Source organism: Canis lupus, chromosome 23 (genome assembly GCF_011100685.1).
Source record: "Canis lupus familiaris isolate Mischka breed German Shepherd chromosome 23, alternate assembly UU_Cfam_GSD_1.0, whole genome shotgun sequence".
Lineage (NCBI taxonomy): Eukaryota > Metazoa > Chordata > Mammalia > Carnivora > Canidae > Canis > Canis lupus.
The window spans coordinates 9,984,492-10,006,183 of NC_049244.1; the positions used below are offsets into that span (position 1 = coordinate 9,984,492).

Consider the following 21,692-nt stretch of genomic DNA (forward strand, 5'->3'; position numbering starts at 1 on the left):
CAGTAGAGCATGCTACTCTTGATTTCAGGGTTGTGGGTTCAAGCCCCACATTGGGTGCAGAGATTACTTAAAATCTTAAAATACACACACATATATATATATATATGTATATATATATATATGTATGCACACATATATATACTTATATATATTTACATACAATGTCATGTAAATCTATGCTAATTAATTTTAATGTCTGAATTCTAATAAAATCTTATTTAAATCAGAAATTACTAAAAACTTACTGAAATTTTAAAATTTAGTAAAATTTGGGCACCTGGGTGGCTCAGTCAATTAAGTATCTAACTCTTGATTTTGGCTCAGGTCATGATATTTGGGTCAAGAGATGCAGCAGTGTGGCATTCCACTTAGAATTTTCTCCCTCTGTCCCTCCCTCCCCTTGCAAATGTGCCCTCTCCCTCTCTCTCTCTCTCTCTAAAAAAATAAATAAATAAATAAAAGGGAGTAGATATTTTTGATCCCCTCTTCCTGCCTTTGTCAGGTGGCTGATGACAGTGCACTCCTTGTCTCCCCACAGGAGCCCACTCTAGAGTCTGCTGTGATGTATTAGTGCCATGGAACTCCACTGCCACTGACCCACTGCCTCTGGCCGTACACGACAGTGCCTTGACCCAACAGCCATCGAATACTGTACGGATTTCCACCTGAGGAGAGGGCCTGGGGAGGCCATGGTGCACCACTGCACAGGGCTGCCCTGATACCTCACCCAGAAAGCAGTCCCGGACTTGTGCACTGTGGTTTGTCCACTCTCTGCCTTAGGCTCCCAGGGGAATCCAAGACAGAAAACCGAGAGGCTGGCTTCCAACAGTAGAGCTCCGTGTTCAAAAGATGCATCTTTTCCCTGTTCGCTTTGCTACTGTCTGTTGTCTTTAAGATCTTTTTCTTTCTTTCTTTCTTTCTTTTTCTTTTTTTTTTTTTTTTGATCCCTCTGATTCAACTAGAAGTACATGTGAAGAGTTATCTGTCCGAAGGAAAACTATTGGGGGGGACGGAAGGAAGAGAGATGGGTATTATCATTTAATTTATCATCAGTTCTTACTAATCTCTCGCAAGCATCTTTGTCCCACGGGTACTAAGGTAAAAAGTACAAATGCCCCCTGTAGTCAACATCCGGACTGTCCCATTTGGGGAGCACACACCCAGCAAGGATGAGGGTCTCCCTTCAGCCACTGCCTTCCTGGGAAGCTCCTACCCACCCACCCCCTACAACCAGTCATTCCCATCACTTTGCCATCACAAGCCACAAAATGGAAAGCTCTGACTCACCCATGCCATGTCCAGGTCTATCAGAAATATGGTCTCATTGAGAATTCAGGATTCTTTACTGAACCTATTGGCAGTTTCCCCACTCTGAAGGGGAAAGGAGCTTGAGAAAGCCCATCATTGGCTTAACTTAGGGCACTGTCCAGAATCCACATGCAGTTTAGCAATGACCACATCTAATGGGGTTTAGGTAAATGGATTCTTGCAGACAATGACCACGTTGAAAAAATGTTGTCCTCCAAAATTTATTTCCCAATAAATATTCAGCAAAACAGTAGAATGACCTTAAAGATAACAATGGTTAAAGAATCGCCTTGAAAAACTTACAGGCATGAAAAAAGCAAGGATAAACTGAATTTAATGGACACAAGAGCCGACACAAGCTCCACATTTGTGGCCTTGAATGCATGACTATGTAGAGTGTGTGTGTATAAAAGCAAATGGAATGGAACTTCACTCAATGAATTAAATCTGTCCCTGATACATTCTGAATCTAAGGAAGAGAGGAAATGAGAGTCAAGGGGATAGTTCGATCAAAATGTATTAAATGACTGCTTTCAGGGAGGTAATTTCTTCTCATTTTAATCCTTAGAGCAACTCTCTTCAGTAGGTATCCCCATTTTTCAGATTTGGAAACTAAGAGGGCCAGAGAGATTAGTTTGCTAAAGTCACACCTTGAAGTTAAGTATAATCGGAATGCTTCACAAAAGCCTCACAGTTTGTTTCAACTTCTATATTCTTTTGCTGCTATGCACATTCCCAGACCTGATTTGCTGCTGAGATGTGTGTTATGATCCCTTCCTGATGGGGGTCTACCTATCTTCCAGTGATACTCCCTGCTGACGCTGTGTATGTGTTATCCAACAGAAATGACTCCTTTGAAATAAAGTCAGTCTTTGGCTTTTTGTTCTGTTGGTGTGACTCAAAGCAGACAAATACAAATTTTAAAAACACAACAAAAAAAGATCTGAGTTCCAAAAAGAATGTTTTCTTTAAGACGCATGAAAAGCAACTATTGTTGTGTTACAGTGTTAAAATATTCAGTTTCCTTTGACAAAAATGTGTACTGTGTAAGCCTTGCAAAAAAAAAAAAAAAAAAAGAAGAAGCCTGCTCTATGGCATTTGAAATTTTATAAAGGTTTCCTTGTGCCAAATAAGTGCAAAGATTTAATTTACTATTAAAAACCATAAGCATATGTTATAGTTTCAGAAGAATTATTTTGTCATCAAGTGATTTTGATCTTCAGTGTCAATATTTATATTTAGATTAATTTTTATAAATGAAAATATTTTAATGGTTTAAGAAAATGAGGACAATAGGACCATATCTTTGATGACTTCTGAAAGTTATGCTTGCCTTCATGTTATCTGCACATTGCCAAGAATTACTGTCAAGAGAAATGATAAAGAAGTAAAAGTCATTTATGAAAATAATGTGTGTGAGTGTGTGGTTTTTTGGGGTGGGGGAGACTGGGAGTGCAGAGCGGATAGAGAAAGAAATCAATGGTCTGTCATTGGAGGGGCCGACATTCAAAGCTACTGTTGCGCCGCACCCGTTCCTTCCAGTAATACCACTTGCTTCTCCATTGCTCATTGTCCTGGGGCAGAATTTTCCAGTATAAGACTAGCAGCTCTCAAAGCAGGCGGGCAGGAAGGGGACACCATGAATTTATCCCTCACAAGACCTCTTTGATTGTCATAACTTGGCGAGGGTTGCTAATGGCATACAGCGGATATTGGCCGGGAATGCTGCTACACACCCTGTGATGCATAACCACCTGCAACCAAGAATTATCTAATGCAAAATGTCAACAGTGCCAAGACTGAGGACCTTAGACCCTGGAAGTAAGACATGAACAGAGAGGCCCCTGCCAGTCTCTGTGGGAACTATGTAGTTACACAGGAAGTAGGACCATGACTTTCCCAGAGTCTTTCATAGGCTCAGTGGCAACTGTTGCATCTCTGAGGCGGGGCTACACTGACACTGGCCCTTATCATCCCCAAGAAGGAATAGGAACCCTCCTTCAACCTGAAATGAATGAGTGAATAGTAATACTAATAGAAGCCATGGGCCTTTGCTGCCTGGTGGCCTACCACACAGTGGTACTCAAACCGAAGTGGACATCAGAATCACCTGTTAAGACAAATTTATGAGATTCACCCAGTCACCCCCAGTACTCAGTCTACATTTCTTACACTACTATTCATGTGCCTGGCATGACAGTGTTTGCAAATCATTAATAGCAAACAAGCTAACCTTTAGGTCGACAGGGCATTTCAGGTGGCAAGAGAATAACGTCAGTAGACCCATCTGAGGTCCTCTTCAGAGGCAGCATCTCTGGGCTGGAATTCCTGATTTCTCCATCCTTCTTCCCCATGGCCCCACCCCTACAGAATAGCAGGACATGTTAAACAGTAAAGAGAGTCCAGTCACACTCAAGGGGCAGGAACATTCCACCTCTCTAACCCAGAAGCCCCCACATCTTATGTTGAGCAACCAATCTCCCTCTGAATATTGAAGAGAATCCATTTGAGCCAACAATTTTAATATCAAAAGTGATGGACATCTATACTCACTCATATGTTGAAATTTTACAGCTTTTCTTTCATCTGGGGTAAAAAGGAACAGTGTAGCAACGATATTTTCCCCTAAGAAATAAGTGCTTGATTTGCCATGACAAAAAAAATAAGTAAATCATAATGTGACCTAATATTCAAAGCACTTGAAAGCTGCTAGAAAAACCTAGGTTCCACTCTTAGACTTTCCATTTACTAGCTCTGTGGCTATTGCCTTGTACGTGAAATGGGTTACAAAAATTTTCCTAATGTTGTTAGAAGTTTAAATGAAATAACCCATGAGGAAACTCAGCAGAATCCTGGAGTACTATAGGTACTACTGTATACTATAGGTATATACAGTACATATCTGTATAGATATATGGTATATATAGTATATTATAGGTACTTTTTCTCTTAGGACTAGAAAGTCATTCAAATATCAGCACCATGACTTAGGGAAAATTCTGTGCCTCAATTTTCCTACTGTTAGTAGAAAAGATCATTGTTCTACAAATATATGCTCCTTTACACTCTAACTCTGAGAGAAGTGCACTACCCTTGACATCGGGCTTAGCCACGTGACTTGCCTTATGGCTGGTGGAACATACTTCTCTTAGTCCATTTGGGTTGCTATGACAGAACTCCAGAGACTGAGAAGTTTATAAACAACAGAAATTTATTTCTCACGGTTCTGGAGGCTGGAAATCCAAGACCAAGGTACCAATATGGCCAGGTGCTGCTGGAAGCTGTTGCAGACTGCTGACTTCTTACCTCCCAAGGTGGAAACAGGTGAGGGATCTCTTTGTAGCCTCTTTTAAGAGCACACTGATCCCAATTGTAAGGATGGACCCCTCATAACTTAATCACCTCCCAAAAGCCCCAACTCCTTATACCATCACCTGAAGGGTTAGGTTTCAACATATGGATTAGGGGTGCCTGGGGGAACACAAACAGACCATAACATTCTCCAGCCCTTCGTTTGGACTTGGCCACATGACTTTCCCTGGTTACTAAGATGTTAGCAGAAGAGCTACATACAGGGCTTGAAAAATGTTTAAGGAATTGGGTTTGTCCACTTACATTTTGCCATTGACTGTACGTACACCACAGCCAGCGCACTTGTCCAAGGTACAGACTCAGACCCAACCAACCTGCAGCTTGTGGCCAAGCTCAGCTGAGCCCAGCTGAGGGGAGCAGAGTCACCCCACCAACCTTTAGACGTATTAGCAAGAATAAGCCATCCCTCTTTTAAACCACTGAGTTCTCTTTTAAACCACTAAATAAAAATAGTTTATTACACAAGAATAATTGATACATTTCCTGAAAAATTCATTTTATCACCTTAGATTAATCCTTCTGTTGGGGGTGAAATGAAGATGAGTGACTGGCAAAGGTAAAATCACATACCAATATGAAGGATGTATAAGCAAAGTATTGAACTGCTTGGTTTTGACATTTCACAATTTATATATGAAATTTCTGTTCTGTTTACATGTTCCCCCAAAATATAGCACCTCTTGTTCTCTTTGTCCCTTGCTTTCCTTCTTGCTGTGTGTGCATGTATTGATCTTTCTGAAGGGTCCTCTAGGCACTGAAATTTTTGATAAAATACTAAAGCATGGGAGACATTTGGTGTGTTCTTTTAAAAATAACTTCTCGCACAACTACTCCATTTTCTCCCAGGGGAACTATTTCCCATGCACAATTTGCATTTTACAGAACAGTTGGTTGTGTGAGCCTTCTGTCTCTGCAATTGAATATAATTATGATAAAGCACAGGTAAATGGAGTTGCATTTTAAAGAGATTTCAAGGGGCTAGAAAACTTTAATATCCATTTCAAACATTGGAAACCTCAAAGAAGTTATTTAGAGGGATCTAGTTTGGTAGAATCAAATCCTACAATATGGAAAACTATGTTTTATATCAAAGCTATCATGTTTGATAAAGATGAAAGCTTTAAGCTGTGCTTATTGAATGCTAATGTGCAAACAAATTCTGCTTCAGCAGGTCTGAGGTGGGGGCAGTACACGATGCTGCAATTCTAACAGGTTCCCTGGTGATGTCCATGCTGCCAGCCACTCCTGAGCATCGAGGTTCCATGGAGTCCCTCAGACGGCCACTTGCAGGATAGAAGCCAGTTACCCACAGCATACCCTGTTCATTAGCACCTCTTTTCTGACTACCCCTCCCTTCGTTTACTCACATTCCCCCTCCCTCAGCATGTATCCTGGGGTCACTTCCCCAAGGAACTACTAAACAGAGTCTCCTTTGGGGAAAACCCAAACTAAGACATGCCCTGCAAATGCATGTGCCTGTTTGCATATTTTTCCTGCACTGACCTGAAAGCTTCTTCAGGAATTGGTTTGATTCATCCCACACAGAGCCCAGCACAGAGCAGGTGCTTGAAACAAATGTGGTTCATCTAGGATGGCCAAGGTGGTCCCAGCTCTAGGCTGTGTGGTTGCCCCATGCCCATGTGACTGAACTGAAAATTATGCAGAACAGGGAGCAGTCACTCTCATGCCCATCCAGGGGTTGGAGTGAGCATCCTCACAACACTGAAGTGTACGGGAGGGATCTCAACACCAACATGGAGGAGCAGGAGGCTTCCCCAAACCTTTGCTTCATTCTCATCCCTCTTCCAGACAGTAGGGAAATCCCACATAGCAATAAACAGCCCAGGCTTCTGCTCCCTTGAGTCTGAAAGAACAAGCCCTAGATGAGCATCTTGTGAGCCATAGATGCTCACAACTCGTGGGTCCCAATGAGATGCCAGTCAGTTTGGCTTAGTTTAGCTGGGCCTCTTCAAATAGTCTCCAGGCTGAGTAGGAGTTAACACAGAGTTCTTGGATGCAATCAATCAACCCTTCCTGCCATCACTGATAAGGTGGGAAAACTTTGAGATGCTCACTTGTTTCACTGACTTCTTTCAACAAAGCCTATGTGCCTAGCCAAGACCCATATTTTCTCTGAGTGGATCCCCCTCCTTTATTCTTTCCCCACCCAAAGCCAGAACTTCAGGAACTTAATGGTTAAAGTAGTAGTCCAAAGTGGGGTGCAGATGACACATGGGTTGTGGAGATGGTCAGTGGAGGCAGGTGAAAGAAAATATTAGAACTTCTATTTATACTTATTTTTTCTAGAAGTAAGTTTACCAGTATGAAAATGCCCATTTTGAGCATGGCATTGTTAGTTTTTACTAATAGGATATGCAGCCAAAAAGGTTTGGAGACCACCTACTAGTTGGAAAACCAGTACACTTCTGATGACTCAAATTTCCCCCTCCAGCTGTCCCCACCCGTGCCCTGTCAGGGATAGTGCTAACTCTCAAGAGCTTACCCAGTGCTTGAAGGGCAGCTGAAAGCAAGGAAGAGGGAGGGAAGTCATCCCAAGGGCCCCAATCTATCATTTTGGCCTGGGATGGCTGTTGCTCCATCCCTACTCTCTTCCCCAGTCCAGGGAGGGAATGTCTTACCATCCAACTATCTTAACTGAACTTCTGAAAAATATCCGCTTATTTTTGTCCAGAAATAACCCAATGGGCAGCCTTGAGGTGGGGGGATTTCTAATCAAGTTTTCTTGTGGTCCTCTGAAGTGGACCCATGTTAAATCTCTGCTAGTAGAGGTAGCACTGGGAAGCAGATGAACTAGGCAACAGCCTCCCCCCTCTCCAGCTCTGCCTCCCTTGATTTATTGTACCCAGAGCCCTCCAGTCAGGTGGGCTCAGTTGTTCACAACCCAGCCAACCTGAGAACCTCTGGGAAGTCTACTTATGCCCGAAAAAGGCACCAAACATCCACACATCTGTCATCTCTTAAAATCTTCCATGAGTCTGGGAGAGTTTGACTCTGCTATAATCAGAGCAATTTGGAGAGTACGCCTTTGGCACTTCCCAGACTGCCCCAACAAGTTTGCCAAGTTCTGTCTGTACTTGCCCAAAAAGTTGGAGAAGCAGGCCCGAGAGCCTGGTGGCCTGAAGACCATGAGAGCCATCTGTGTTCTTCTCCGTGTGTTGTGTGTCTCAAATGAAAAGGAGCAATGCTGGACCAGAACTATGATGTGCCACAACCATGAGGTGTTAGGTAGTAAGATGACAGGATAAAAAGGCACGTAATTGTTGTTCATTGAGTAATATGGCTATTACTTAACTGAAGATAAGAGGGCAATTTGCAGGCAGTGGGGGTAGTAAGGATTTTCTGTTGCACTTCCATCTTCTGCATGTCTGGTAATGACAATAACTTGCATTTTCAAGCCTGTCTCTTCTGATTTATTCTTCCCTACTCTTTTCTTCATTTCATGACAAATTCACTCAGGAGTCAGAAAAGGATTTCCACCTTGAAGGAAAGGCCAGTCTTTAAAAGCGGAAGGCTGGATGAGTATTCTTTGCCCTGAAAAATGTAGACCATGTGTCCTGAATGCTCTGCTGAGAACAGATTCTGTGAATGAGCATTTCCACATCATTTGTAATTTGGGTCTTTGCAGAACCATCCTGGTGATGAATGGGTGGCTTTCCTCAGTCTGGCAGAATCAAGGTTTCTTTTTGTCTTTGAATAACACTGTTATTGGCCTTCTGTGTCCAGTAGCAATTCTTCATAGTGACCACGGGCTATTGAAATGCTGCCTATCTGAGGTTCAGTGACTCTGCTAATGTCACTCAGCCAAATGTCAGCTTGGTGCCCATTGATTGTTGAACTGTCTAATGACAAAGGAGTAAATCACCCCTTCTTGACTTGAAGCAGTTAGGATTCTGCTCTCCTGGCCTCTACTTTATCTTTGATTGCAGGTGAAAAAATACATCTTGACTAGTGCTAACATGACAGACCTAAAATGTAGTTGGAAATCCTATTCCAAGCATTATCGGAGCCCTGTACCATATGGGAATTCTGGATCACAGCTCCTGGCAGGGCCCCATTTATTCTTGGGGTCACAAACTATTACAACTAAGACCTTTCTCAACTCTGTGTTCAGAGTTGAGAAATCTTCCCACATTATATTTGATTCCCTGGCATGCCTCCCTCCAACTACCTATTCTTTAAGAAGGCTCAGCTCAAACGTCATCTCTTCTCTGATGGTCCCTGGCCCCTCTCAGCCTACAAGAATCCTAGTGTAACCCAGATGGTTGGAGGTGGAAGTAGACTCCATGCCACTCAAAATCTAGGTTCAAATCTACACTGGTTCAAACCCCTAACTCTATTTCCTATGAAGCACAGACTTTCCCAGAAGCCTGTGAGTTTGTGTTTATGAAGATCCATGGTTTCTGAGCTTTGTTCCCTTCCTGCAGACTCCATTTTGCACTGCATCAATCCAGACAGGAAATTTAAACTTTCATCATTTTCATTTAAAACAACAAAGACAAAAGTGGCTCAGTCAGTTAAGCATCTGCCATCAGTTCAGGTCATGATCTCAGTGTCCTGGGATCAAGTCCCGCATTGGGCTTCCTGCTCAGTGGGGAGCCTGTTTCTCCCTTTCCTTCCACGGCTCCCCTTCTTGTGCTCACTCTCTCTCTCTCTCTAATAAATAAATTATATCTTTTAAAAAACAACAAAGACAATCATCAACTATCCCATAATAGTAGACATCACCGAAAGGCTAATGGGCAATAGGAACTTGCAGAGATTGGGAGTGGGATTGGGAAGTAAGTGGGACATACCACCTAATAGCTGAAAATTCCATTTAGACATTCGTGTTCTTCAAAAGTCCTCTTTCAAACCAATAGTGGACTTCCCATGCAGCACCAGTCTCTTGCTATGCCCTGTCTCCTCCTCTCTGACCTCCAGGATTTCTTGGCCAACTCTACAGGCCTCTGTGATGTCTCAGCCCCACTGAAAACCCAGGGCATAGGTGTCCCACTTACTGCCCTAAGCACTTACCCAGAGAAAACTCTCCACCTATGCAGAGTGCTGGAACTCCCTGTTAAAGATATCATTTTCCACCTAGTTGCATGATTCACTCCTTCCTCTCTACACAGAGCATTTTGCATGTTCCCCCATCATTATCCCATTCATCACAGATAAACATCATTTATGTCCATGTCAGGATTGATATCGTGCATTTTGTCTTTAGTCCATGATTAAAAGTAAGACACTGAAAAGTTTGGGAGGGAAGTGACCTGATCAGATTTGTGAGCTTATTCTTTTTAATTGTTCTGTTTTTTTAGTGTAAGTAATACATTACAGCAGCACAAAGAGATTGTGGATAAACTAATTTGGAGATTTCCTATAGAGTCCAGGAAGGAATCAAGACAGCTTAAATTAGGGCAGGGAGAAAGGAGAATTTTGGTGGATCCAGAGAACATTTTGGGGACAAAAATGAGATTTGAGAACTGGTTGGATATGGGGAGTGAAAAAGATTGAGGTGTGAAACAGGGAAAACATTGGTCCCATTCACTGCGCTGGGGGATGGTGAAGGAAGACAAATACCTTTCAATTTGAGATATATGGAGAGGTCTAGGAGGTAGGTGGATCTACATTTGTAGAGATCAGGGCTGAGGTGAAGATCAGAGGGCTACTGGGACGTGGATTGAACTGGATATGTACACATGAATGAGGTCACTGGGGGACCTTATAAAATCAGATTGGTGCCAAGGGCCCTGGACCTGTGGATCTGCAGAGGAAGAGCAGTCAGAAAGGTAGAAGGAAAACCAGAGGAGAATAATGCCTCAGGAAACAGGAAGTTTAAGAAACAAAACATGACTGGCAACTGAAGCACTGAGCACTGAAGTTGTATACACACTGGAAGACATCAGGGCTGAGACTTCATGACTCTATTCCACCAACCAATACAGAAATGGAAGCAGAAGTTTCAGCACAATTTCAGATAAAAGGATCAATTTTGGATCATGTTGAGTTTAACGTGCTTCTGGAAAATCTTGATAGAGATATCCAGGTGCAGATTATAAACACACATCTTGTCACTGAATTCAGCAGCACATGCTTAGTGTCTACCCTTTGCCAGGCATAATGTCTAGCACTAGATAGGTGAAAAGAAAAAGATATAATCCTGCCCTCTGAAAGTCCACAGTCTAGGAAGGAAGAGAAGACACAGAATTAATGAGAATTTATATCATACCTTGAGGTTCTTAACTGTGGGAAGGTGGGTATCAGAATCCCCTGAAGTGCCTTTTAAGAATACACATGCCAGCCCATGCCAGCTCCCTTTTCCTAAAATTCTAATATTTCACAAAATCCTATTCCCTATCTGATAGAATAGGCAGTTAGCTAGATATGAACAGCAAACAGGATTTTCTGACCACTAAAAATAAACAAAATTAATCAATTAATAATAAATTTTTTAAATAATAAAAATCTAGAAATTGCCAACCATCCCCAGAACACAAACAGCTGGGGGAACGCCCCAAGGATCCCACGTGCACTTTTCCCTGTAACTGCTGCCCTAAAGTAACCTATAGCTTCATTAGAATTCATTTACATTGTGGTTCCTACCCATCCCCCCTTTAGGGGAAAGAGTGTCATGATATCAGACAAGGACCATATAGGGCCCAAAACTCCTCCTCCCAACCAGTAGGAGTTGTCCTTTAGATGATTGGAAGTAATCTCAGAGACTGCTCTAGCTATGACCTTTAAACAATGCAAGCATAAAAAGAAAATACACTTCCAACAGCTGGTACAGTTGCCATCTCTAGGCCTGCCTGCTTTCCTGTCCTAAGAGTGTACTTCTGCTTTTGAACTTTCTAATAAAGCCTTACTTACTTGAGAGTTTGGCTCTAAAATCTTTCTTGGCTGAATTCAAGAATCAAGTTCTGCGCAAAGGCAGGGAAGGGACCCACCCATGACATAACCACCTCCCCACCCAGGTGCAAGGCAATAGTGAGTCTGAAAGCAGGTGGTGCTCAAGGGTTGGAGGTTGACTCAAAGAACCAAGCAGAGAGAGTGGAGAGAAGGGAAGAAGGGTAGGAAGACCCCCTGATTTCCTGCTAGGGCTGTTGGGTAAGTGGCAGTTCCATTAGCTGAAACAGTGCAATAGATAATGGGATATAGTAGCACTTTCTTTTACTCTGAAGTTTGCTCATATATTTGTTTGAACTGATTTTGCAATCTCCACACTTTTTAATTAGCCACTCTGAAAGACACCTAAAATTATCACTCTGAGTAACTAAAAGAAGACTGGTTGTACTGTTTCCACCACTACTGTAACTTAGCACCCTGGCTATACAACACGGGGACTGGGTTTATGGCCAATGGTGTATAATATTTTCACATCCTAGCTCAGACATGAAGACAAATCTTATTGTTTTCTCTGTTAATGTGTTTACTGTGAAAAATGCTCTTGAAAATATTGTCTGTTATATTGCTTGGGGTCCTTTATTATTTTGGAATATACACCAAGAAACAAGGATGTTGCCCTCCAAACCAATTGCTTTTACTGACAGCTCTGAAATTTTCATGTTTCATGTTTCTGTTTAGGAGTATTATCATTAAAGGGGACTAATATTCAAAGGGGATTAAGGTGAGGTGAACTGACTAGCAGATTTTCTTTTATTTAAATAATCTGTTTTCTCACCCTCTCTCCCTGTCCTACCCATCTCTCACGGCTAAATGGCTTTTTTTTTTTTTTTTTTTTTTACATAATTGCCCACATTGGTTTCCCTTCCTCAAAAGTGTTTTTGATGCAGAGTAACTTCCTCTCCATCTTTATTCTTTAGCTCAAGGGGAAATTCTAATACATTTCCTTCTTGCTGGTAGCTTATTGTAACCAGTGTAACCCAAATGGCAATTATCTGAGACCCTCTTGATCTGGTCTTCCAAATGTTTTGGAAATAGCTACCTCTTCTACTTCAGCTCTATCCCTATCCTGACACCATGATGCCACTGAATGCATCTGTGAGGTTGCCAGGTCACTAAATTTAACTGTCCTCTGCTGGTGACTACCACTCCTAATCCAGCCTCTAGGATGCACACACTTCCTTCTTTTGGTATCCAAAACACCATCTTCTGATTTTTCTCCTATCTTAATGATCACACTGGCATAATCTAAGCAGAGAAAGAGCCAGCAAAGGTGTTGGAAATAGTGTGACAGATGATATGGAAGAAAACTAAGAGTGGGTGATATCATAGAAACCAAAGTAGTTCACTTAATCAAATGCTGAAGTAAGAAAAAAAAAATTGTGAAATGGCATTCGACTGGCAATAGGGAGTTCAACCAAACTTAGGCAAGAATGGTCACAGTGCAATGGAGAGAAAAGACCGTTTGTAAGGGTTTAGGAGCCACCCAGGTGCCCCTTTTGCCAATCTTTTATTGGGCTATTTGTTTCTTATTGTTGAGTTTAATGACTTTTTTGTACACATTGTATACCAGTCCTTTATCAGGTGTGCCACTCCCTAGGAAAGAGAGGTCTTGAGTAAGTGGAGAGAGTAATATAAACAACTCTTTGGAAGAACAGAGAAATGGGTCCTGGCAAGAAAAAGAATGAGGTCAAGGGAGATCTTTTCAAGATGGAAGATGCTAGAGCATTTTTGCATCCTGGTAGAACTATAAAAAGAAAGACATTATAAATGCAAGCAAGAGAAAGGGATTCTTCCAAGAGCAACATCCTTGAAAAGGCAAAGGAGGAAGATGGGTTCTTCATCCACTGTAACAAGAGGCAAGGTAGAGAGTAGACGTACAAACGCAAGGCAAATTTGGAGATTTGGTTGGCTGGATGATATTTGTTCTCATCCAATTGCTTCTATTTTCTCAGTAAAGTATGAGCAAGGCTATCAGCTGAGGTGAATATAGGGGAAGGATTTGGTTTTTGCAAAGAGATCTGAAATCATCACTGTAGTGAGAAAATGAACCTCTTAGGAAGTACAGCAAGAAGTGAGGTGCTGACTGCCCTTTTGAGATTTGCGGTCTAGAATTTAAAATAATGCTGGCAATGAAAACAGAAATATTGTGTGTAAAGCACTTAGCCCGGACCTGGTACATAATGCACACTCGGTAAACACAAGCTGTTACTATTTTGCCACATGAATATGTCTCTATTGTTTGCTTAGATGAGATCCAATCCTGTCAGGGAGGGAGGGAGGGAGGGAGGGAGGGAAAATGAGTCTTGGATGAGATGGTTTTACCAGCATTGGAAGTCCATTAAGTATAGAAAATGTTTTCAACAAAGTAAGATGAGTGAATTTAAGAATCTTGAAAAGTAGACCTAACGGCCTAAGGAACCAACAAAACATGAAAACCATGATATCAGTTAAATAAGATTTTATAAGGATATGATACCATAGTTTGCATCTCAATGTGGCTGTTACTAGAGCCTTGCACAGCCCTGTAACATAAAGGCATGATTGGTCTGGGATTACAAACCTTGGTGAGCAGACTATAATATAGGTATATCATATATTAAAAAAAAAAACCGTGGCTCAGTTAAAAGAGTAATAGAATTGATTAAGCAGCTCTTATATTGAAGAGAGCTAAGGAAAGAATTTGGGGAAGCTATTATTACAATGAAAATATCAGCATAAATTTGAGACTTGGAAAGGTCACTGATCCCTCCCTGAAATTAGACACAACTTCCTGCATCATGCCACTTCATGTATAACATGCAGCCTTAAACTGTGGCCCTTCCCACACTGGGGACAAAAAAGCAGGGGGTGGGGGTTGCTATCCTTCGGGAACAGAACAAGGTGTTTAGTTAAAATCACTTTTTATTTCACCTTATTAAGAGGACCACGGAGCTTGGATTACTTAATTTGTCAGTGTACTGGGGAAGAGAGGGATCAGTCCTTTCACATGGTAGTGCGTCATATCCTTAACTAGAAGTTAAAGCCCCCATGCCATTTTCCAAATTTATATTATCAGTATCCCTTTCCAAAGAGCCTTTCTGAAGTTAGCTGACTTGCACCGTGATGCTGATCTTTCTCTTCCATGCTGTCAGGGGTCTCATCTCCCTCATCTGAGTATCACGAAGTCTCCATTCCCCTGAGCATCCCACAGCCCCTCCCACCTTACTAAAAGGCAACTCCCACCAGTCGTCTTGGTGATATTTGTTTCGTAAAAGCCTGTCATTCTGATGTATTAAAAATTTGCAGTGTAGGGGTGCCTGGGTGGCTCAATTGGTTAAGTGTTTGCGGTCTGCTCAAGTCATGATCTTGAGGTCCTGGGATTGAGCCCCATGTTGGGCTCCATGCTCAGGGGGAGCCTGCTTCTCACTCTCCCTCTGCCCCTCCCTCCAGCTTGTGCACATGCTCTCTCTCAAATATATGAAATCTTTATTAAAAAACAACAACAACTTAGGGGTGCCTAGGTGGCTCAATAGTTGAGCACTTGCCTTCGGCTCAGGGCGTGATCCCAGGATCACGGAATCCCAGGGTCCTGGGATCCAGTCCTGTATTGGGCTCCCTGCAGCGAGTCTGTTTCTCCTTCTGCCTACATCTCTGCCTCTCTCTGTGTCTCTCATGAATAAGTAAAGAACATCTAAAAAAAAAAAAAAAAAAAAAACTTGCAGTGTGGAGAATTGATAAACACTTCTCTCTCTTCCTCCAAAATGACAAAATCATACATTTAAATCTTTATATATTAAATGCTGAATCTTTTACTGCAATTACAATGATATATTTACTTATGATTAATGGCCCTAGCATATCTGGGTTAATAATATTCTTTTTTGATATAGTGCTGACTTGATTTGCTAATATTTTATTTAACATATTGACAGTGAATAGGAGAAAATGGTTTTCACATTTTTGGATTAATTTATTTTTATAACAGTTTTGTTGAGATAGAATTCATAAACCATACAATTCACCCATTGAAAGTGTAGAATTCAACTGCTTTTAGGATAGTTACAGAGTTCATGTAACCATCACCACAAATTTTTAGAACATTCTCATCACCCAAAAAAGAAACCACATACTCATAGCAGCAACCACACACTTCCCTTCACATGTACCCCTAACCTTAGGCAACCACTAGTCTACTTTCTCTCTCTAGAGACTGGCCAATTCTGGACAATTTCCATAAATGGAATCATATAATATATAGTCTTTTGTGATTAGTTTCCTTCACGGAGCATAAATTTTTCAAAGTTCATCCATGTTGTAGCATATATCCTTCCTGTTATGGCTGAATATCCATGGATATATCAGGTGTTATTTATGCATTCATCATCAGCTGATGGACATTTGGGTGACTTCTGCCTTTTAACTTATGAATAATGATGTTACGAACATTCACACACAAATTTTTGTGAACATAGAGGTTTTCGTTTCTCTTCAGTAAATATCTTGAAGTAGAATGCTTGTATTATATTACAAGTCCGTGTTTAACCTTTTGAGGACCTACCAGACTGTTTTCTAAAAGACATTCCACATTCCTACAAGCAATATATGAAGTTTAATTTCTCCACATCTGCATCAATACTTACTAGTATCTCTCCTTTTGGTTGTAATCATCCTAGTGGGTGTGACATGGTATCTCACTGTGGTTTTGATTTGCATTTCCCTGATGGCTAATGATGCTGAGCACCTTTTCATGTGCTTATTTGCCATCTGTGTATTTTCTTTCTTTTTTTTTTTTTTAAGATTTTATCTATCTATTCATGAGAGACACAGAGAGAGAGAGAGGCAGAGACACAGACAGAGGGAGAAGCAGGCTCCATGCAGGAGCCTGATGTGGGACTCGATCCTGGGTCTCCAGGACCATGCCCCAGGCCAAATGCAGCGCTAAACCGCTGAGCCACCAGGGCTACCCCATCTGTGTATTTTCTCTGGAGAAATGTCTATGGAAATCCTTCGCCTATTTTTAATTGGATTATTTTTTATTATTGAGTTGTTAGAATTCCTATGTATTCTGGAGACAAATCTCTTATCAGGTGTATGATTTGCAAATATTTTCTCCCATTCTGTGGGTTACTGTTTCACTTTCTTGATGATATCCTTTCAAGTACAGAAGTTTTTTAATTTTGATGAAGCCCGATTTATCTTTTTTCTTTGTTATTTGTGCTTTTAGTGTCATACCTAAGAGGCCATTGCCTAATCCAGTGCCATGAACATATATACTTATGCTTTCTTCTAAGAATGTTATAGTTTTAGCTCTTACCTTTAGCTTCATGGTCCAATTTGAGTTATTTTTTTTAAAGATTTTACTTATTTATTTGAAAGAGACAGAGTGAGAGAGAGCAAGCATAAGTCTGGGGGGAGAGGCAGAAGGAGAAGGAGAAGCAGACTCCCTCATGAGCAGGGAGCCTGACTCATGGCTGGATCCCAGGACCCTGGGATCATGACCTGAGCCGAAGGCAGATGCTTAACCAACTGAGCCACCCAGGTGCCCCCATTTTGAGTTAATTTTTGTGTTATGACCCGAGTTAAGAGTTTAACTTCATTCTTTTGCATGTGAATATCCAGTTGTCCCAACACTAATAGTTTGGAAAAAATTAGTCTTTCCTCCATTGAATTGTCGACACCATTGTCAAAAAATCACTTGATCATAAATTTAAGGTTTTTTTTTTTCCTGAACTCTGAGTTCCATTCCACTGACCTAGATGTCTATCCTATGCCAGTACCACACTTCCTTGACTGTAGCTTTGTAGAATGTTTAAAATCAGGAATACGAATCTTCCAACTTTGTTGTTCTTTTTCAAGACTGTTGTGGTTATTTGGGGTCTCTTAAATTTCCGTATGAATTTTAGGATCAGCTTTTCAAGTTTTGCAAAGAAGTCAACTGGAACTTTATCGGGCATTGTGTTGAATCTGTAGATGAGTTTGGGGAAGATTACCACCTTAACAATATTAAGTTAAGGTGGTATAATCCATGAGCATAAGATGCTTCTCAATTTATTTAATGTCTTTCAAGAATGTTTTATAGTTCTAAAAGTATAAGTTTTACACTTATTTGGTTAAATTTATTGCTAAGTATTTTATTGGCTTTTACACTATTATAAACTATTTCTTGTATGTCTTTACTTTTAGAATTTTTAGAACAGGTATTAATTCTTCATTAAGTGTTTGGTAGAATTCCCCTGAGAAGCCATCTGGCTCTGGACTCGTGTCTGTTGGGAGTTTTTTTGATTACTGCTTCAATTTCCTTGCTAGTTATGGGTCTGTTCAGGCTATTTCTTCCTGTTTCAGTTTTTGGTAGTTTATATGTTTCTAGGAATGCTTCCATTTCTTCCAGATTGCTTTATTGGCATATAGTTGCTCATAATATGTTCTTATAATTGTTTGTATTTCTTCAGTGTTGGTTATGATCTCTTCTCTTTCATTCATCATTTTATTTGGGTCCCTTCTCTTCTCTTTTTGATAAATCTGGCCAGGGGCCAGGGGTTTATCGATTTTTACTAATTCTTTCAAAGAACCAATTCCTAGTTTCATTGATCTGCTCTACTGTTCTTTTGGTTTCGATTTCATTTATTTCTGCTCTAATCTTTATTAATTTTCTTCCTCTACTGGGTTTAGGCTTTATTTGCTGTTCTCTCTCTAGCTCCTTTAGGTGTAAGGTTAGCTTGTGTATTTGAGACCTTTCTTGTTTCTTGAGAAAGGCTTCTTTTGCTATATACTTCCCTCTTAGGACTGCCTTTGCTGCATCCCAAAGGTTTTGAACAGTTGTATTTTCATTTGTTTCCATGAGTTTTTAATTTAATTTCCTAGTTGGCCCATTTTTTGGTAGGATGCTCTCTAACCTCCATGCATTTGAGTTCTTTCCAAATTTCCTCTTGTGATAGAGTTTCAGTTTCAAAGCATTGTGGTCTAAAAATACGCAGGGAAAGATCCCTATCTTTTGGTACCAGTTAAGACCCAATTTGTGACCCAGTATGTGATCTATTCTAGAGAATGTTCCATGTGCACTCAAGAAGAAAATATATTCTGTTGCTTTATGATGGAATGCTCCAAATATATCTGTGAAGTCCATCTGATCCAGTGTGTCATTTGAGTCCTTGTTTCCTTGTTAATCTTCTGCTTAGATGATCTGCCCTTTTTAGCAAGTTGGGTGTTAAAGTTCACTACTATGATTTTAACATTATCAATGTGTTCCTTTAATTTTGCTATTAATTGGTTTATATAATTGGCTACTCTCATGTTAGGGACATAAATATTTACACTTGTTACATCTTCTTGTTGGATAGACTCTTTATTTATGATACAGTGTCCTTCCTCATCTCTTATTACAGTCTTTGGTTTAACATCTAGTTTGTTGGATATAAGGATTGCTACCCCAGCTTTCTTTGATGTCCATTAGCATGATAAATCACTTTCCATGCACTTATTTTCAATCTGGAGGTGTCTTTGAGTTTAAAATGAGTCTCTTGCAAATAGCATATCAAAGGGTCTTGCTTTTTTATTCAATCTGATACCCTAGGTTTTTTGATTGGGGCAGTTAGCCCATTTATATTCAGAGTAACTACTGAAAGATATGAATTTAGTGCCATTGCATTATGTGTAAAGTCACTGTTTTGTATATTATTTCTGTTCCTTTCTGATCTATGTTACTTTTAGGCTCTCTCTTCACTTTAATGATCCCCATTAATATTTCTTGCAAGGATGGTTTATTGATCACAAATTCTTTTAGTTTCTGTTTGTCCCAGAAGCTTTTTATCAATTCTATTTTGAATGACAGCTTTGCTGGATAAATATTCTTGGCTGCATATTTTTCTCATTTAACACCTGAATATATCTCTGGCCTGTCAGTTCTCTGTAGATGGGTCTGTTGCCAGTCTAATGTTTCTACCTTTGCTGGTTAAGGACCTCTTGTCCTAAGCTGCTTTCAGGATTTTCTCTTTGTCTCTGAGATTTGCAAGCTTAACTATTGTATATCAAGGTGTAGATCTATTTTTATTAATTTTGAGGGCGAGTTCTCTGTGCCTTCTAGATGTGAATGCTTGTTTCCTTCCCAAGATTAGGGAAGCTCTCAGCTACAATTTGCTCCAATTTACCTTCTGACCCCACCCCCACTCTTTCCTCTTCTTATGGGATCCAAATTATTCTAATATTGTTTTGCTTCATGGTATCACTTAGCTCTCAAATTCTCCTGATGATCCAGTAGTTGTTCATCTCTCTTTTTTTCAGCTTCTTTATTCTGTATCACTTTAGTCTTCTGTATCATTAATTTTCTCTTCTGCTTCTTTTATCTTAGCAGTTAGTGCCTCCATTTTTTTGTGCCTCCGTTTTTTATTGCATCTCATTAATAGCCCTTTTTATTTCAACTTGATTAAATTCATTGATTCACTTGATTTAATTCATTTCTCCAGGAGGGGATTCTTAAGTGTCATCTGTACTTTTTTTCAAGCCCAGCTAGTATCTTTATAATCATTATTCTGAACTCTAGTTCCAACATCTCACTTATATCCATACTGATTAGGTCTCTGGAAGTCAGTACTGCCTCTTCTTCTCTTTTTTGAGGTGAGTTTTTCCACCTTGTCATTCTGCCCAGAGAAGAAATGATGAAGGAGAGAACAAAAACTAAAATGACAACAATGATCCTAAAGCAATATATACTAAACAAATCAGAAGGGACCCAAAACCAAAGAAAAAGAAAAAAAAATTTTCAAAAAAGAATTGAATCAAACAGGTGAAAAGAACAATACATTGGATCCTGTGTGTATTTTGGTGTCTGTTAGAAAACTAGATCTCAAATTGTAAAGAAAAACTTATAAATGTACAAAAATAAAATTAAATACAATGAAAGGATAGAATATAACTGTGAAAATGAATATTAAAAGGAAAGAATATAAACAGACAAATGAACAAAACAGAGCAATACACTATACCCTGGATGTATTTTGGTCTGTTAGAAGAAACTACATCCCAAAATGATAAAGAAAAAAAAACATATACAAAAAATAAAACTAAATACAATGAAAGAACAGAAGGGAACTATAAAAATGAAAATTAAAAGACTTTAAAAAAGAGTTGATAAAAAAAGAGTTGATAAAATAAGAAACTGGTTAAAAAGAGGAAAAAATTAAAATGGAAAGACTAAAGTGTTGTGGGGAAAAAAACATGAATTCTATTTACTATATTCCCCCTAGTGCTGGAATTTTGCAGTTCTCTATGATTGGTAAATTTGGTCTTAGCTGGATAGTCTTTCTGATTTCTCCCAGAAGCAGGAGAGGCTGTTGTGCTGATTCTCACGTGCTTTTGCCATGGCGGAATTGCACCATCCTTGCCAGGGGACCAGGCTAAGTAATCTGCTCCAGATTACTTATGTGGCTTTTGTTCCCTGAAGGCTTTCCATGCAGCTTTAGAGGATAGGAGTGAAAATGGCAGCCTTCCAATCCCTACCCCCATTGCTGAAAGCTCTGGCCCCACTCCTCGGTGTGCCCTCAGTGCTCATTCAGCCTGAGACCAAGCATTTCTATCTCAGGCATGCAATCCTGCTTTGAGTCTCCAAACCCTGCAGACTCCTGCACTGCCCCTCTTGGGGGAGGAAAAGGAGGTCTTGTGGCAGTTCTGGCACTTGCTGGGCTCCTGCTTGAAGAGCAGCTGCCCGACCATCCAAGGTTCCTGGTTTATGGTGCCCAGAGCTGAGAAGCCACTCGGCTCACTGATTACAGCCAGCTTCCCCACTTCAATGCTTGGGAGCTCTACCAACTCAGGCACCCTCAGTCTTCCTGTGACCCTGAGGATCCCTGAAACCACACTGTCCCACCTAGAATTCCACCCTCGCTTTGCCACCTGAGCACCTTTCAGGCAGGGATGTCTCCAACCTGAGCAGACTTCTAAAAACTTGAATTTTGCACTCTGTGGCTCTATCACCTTCCTGTAGCTGGCTGCCAGAGGCTCCCTTCTCCCATGGCTTATCTTCCCATATATCACTCAGATTCACTTCTCCATGCCTCCTATCTTGCAGAAAGCAATCACTTTTCTATTTGTGGAATTGCAGCAACTCTTTTCTTAGATCTCTGGTTGAGTTC

General features: G+C 40.5%; 2 protein-coding genes across 6 annotated transcripts in view; one reads left to right on the forward strand and one right to left on the reverse strand.

Annotated features, from left to right (window-relative positions):
* The window catches only part of MYRIP (myosin VIIA and Rab interacting protein), a 361,492-nt gene extending 358,774 nt beyond the window's left edge, over positions 1–2,718 (forward strand). For all 3 annotated transcript variants that reach the window (XM_038570505.1, XM_038570504.1, XM_038570506.1), the window contains one exon: positions 539–2,718. In XM_038570505.1, coding sequence (XP_038426433.1) covers positions 539–571 — 33 coding nt within the window. In that variant the 3' untranslated portion in view covers positions 572–2,718. The remainder of the gene's footprint in view (positions 1–538) is intronic.
* Positions 1–21,692, reverse strand: part of LOC102154740 (rabphilin-3A-like) — a 57,715-nt gene that overhangs the window by 21,882 nt on the left and 14,141 nt on the right. For 2 of the 3 annotated variants that reach the window (XM_038570511.1, XM_038570510.1), the window contains exon 3: positions 3,542–3,672. The exons of the other annotated variant lie outside the window; for it this stretch is intronic. In XM_038570511.1, coding sequence (XP_038426439.1) covers positions 3,583–3,672 — 90 coding nt within the window. In that variant the 3' untranslated portion in view covers positions 3,542–3,582. The remainder of the gene's footprint in view (positions 1–3,541; positions 3,673–21,692) is intronic. 3 annotated transcript variants of the gene reach the window in all.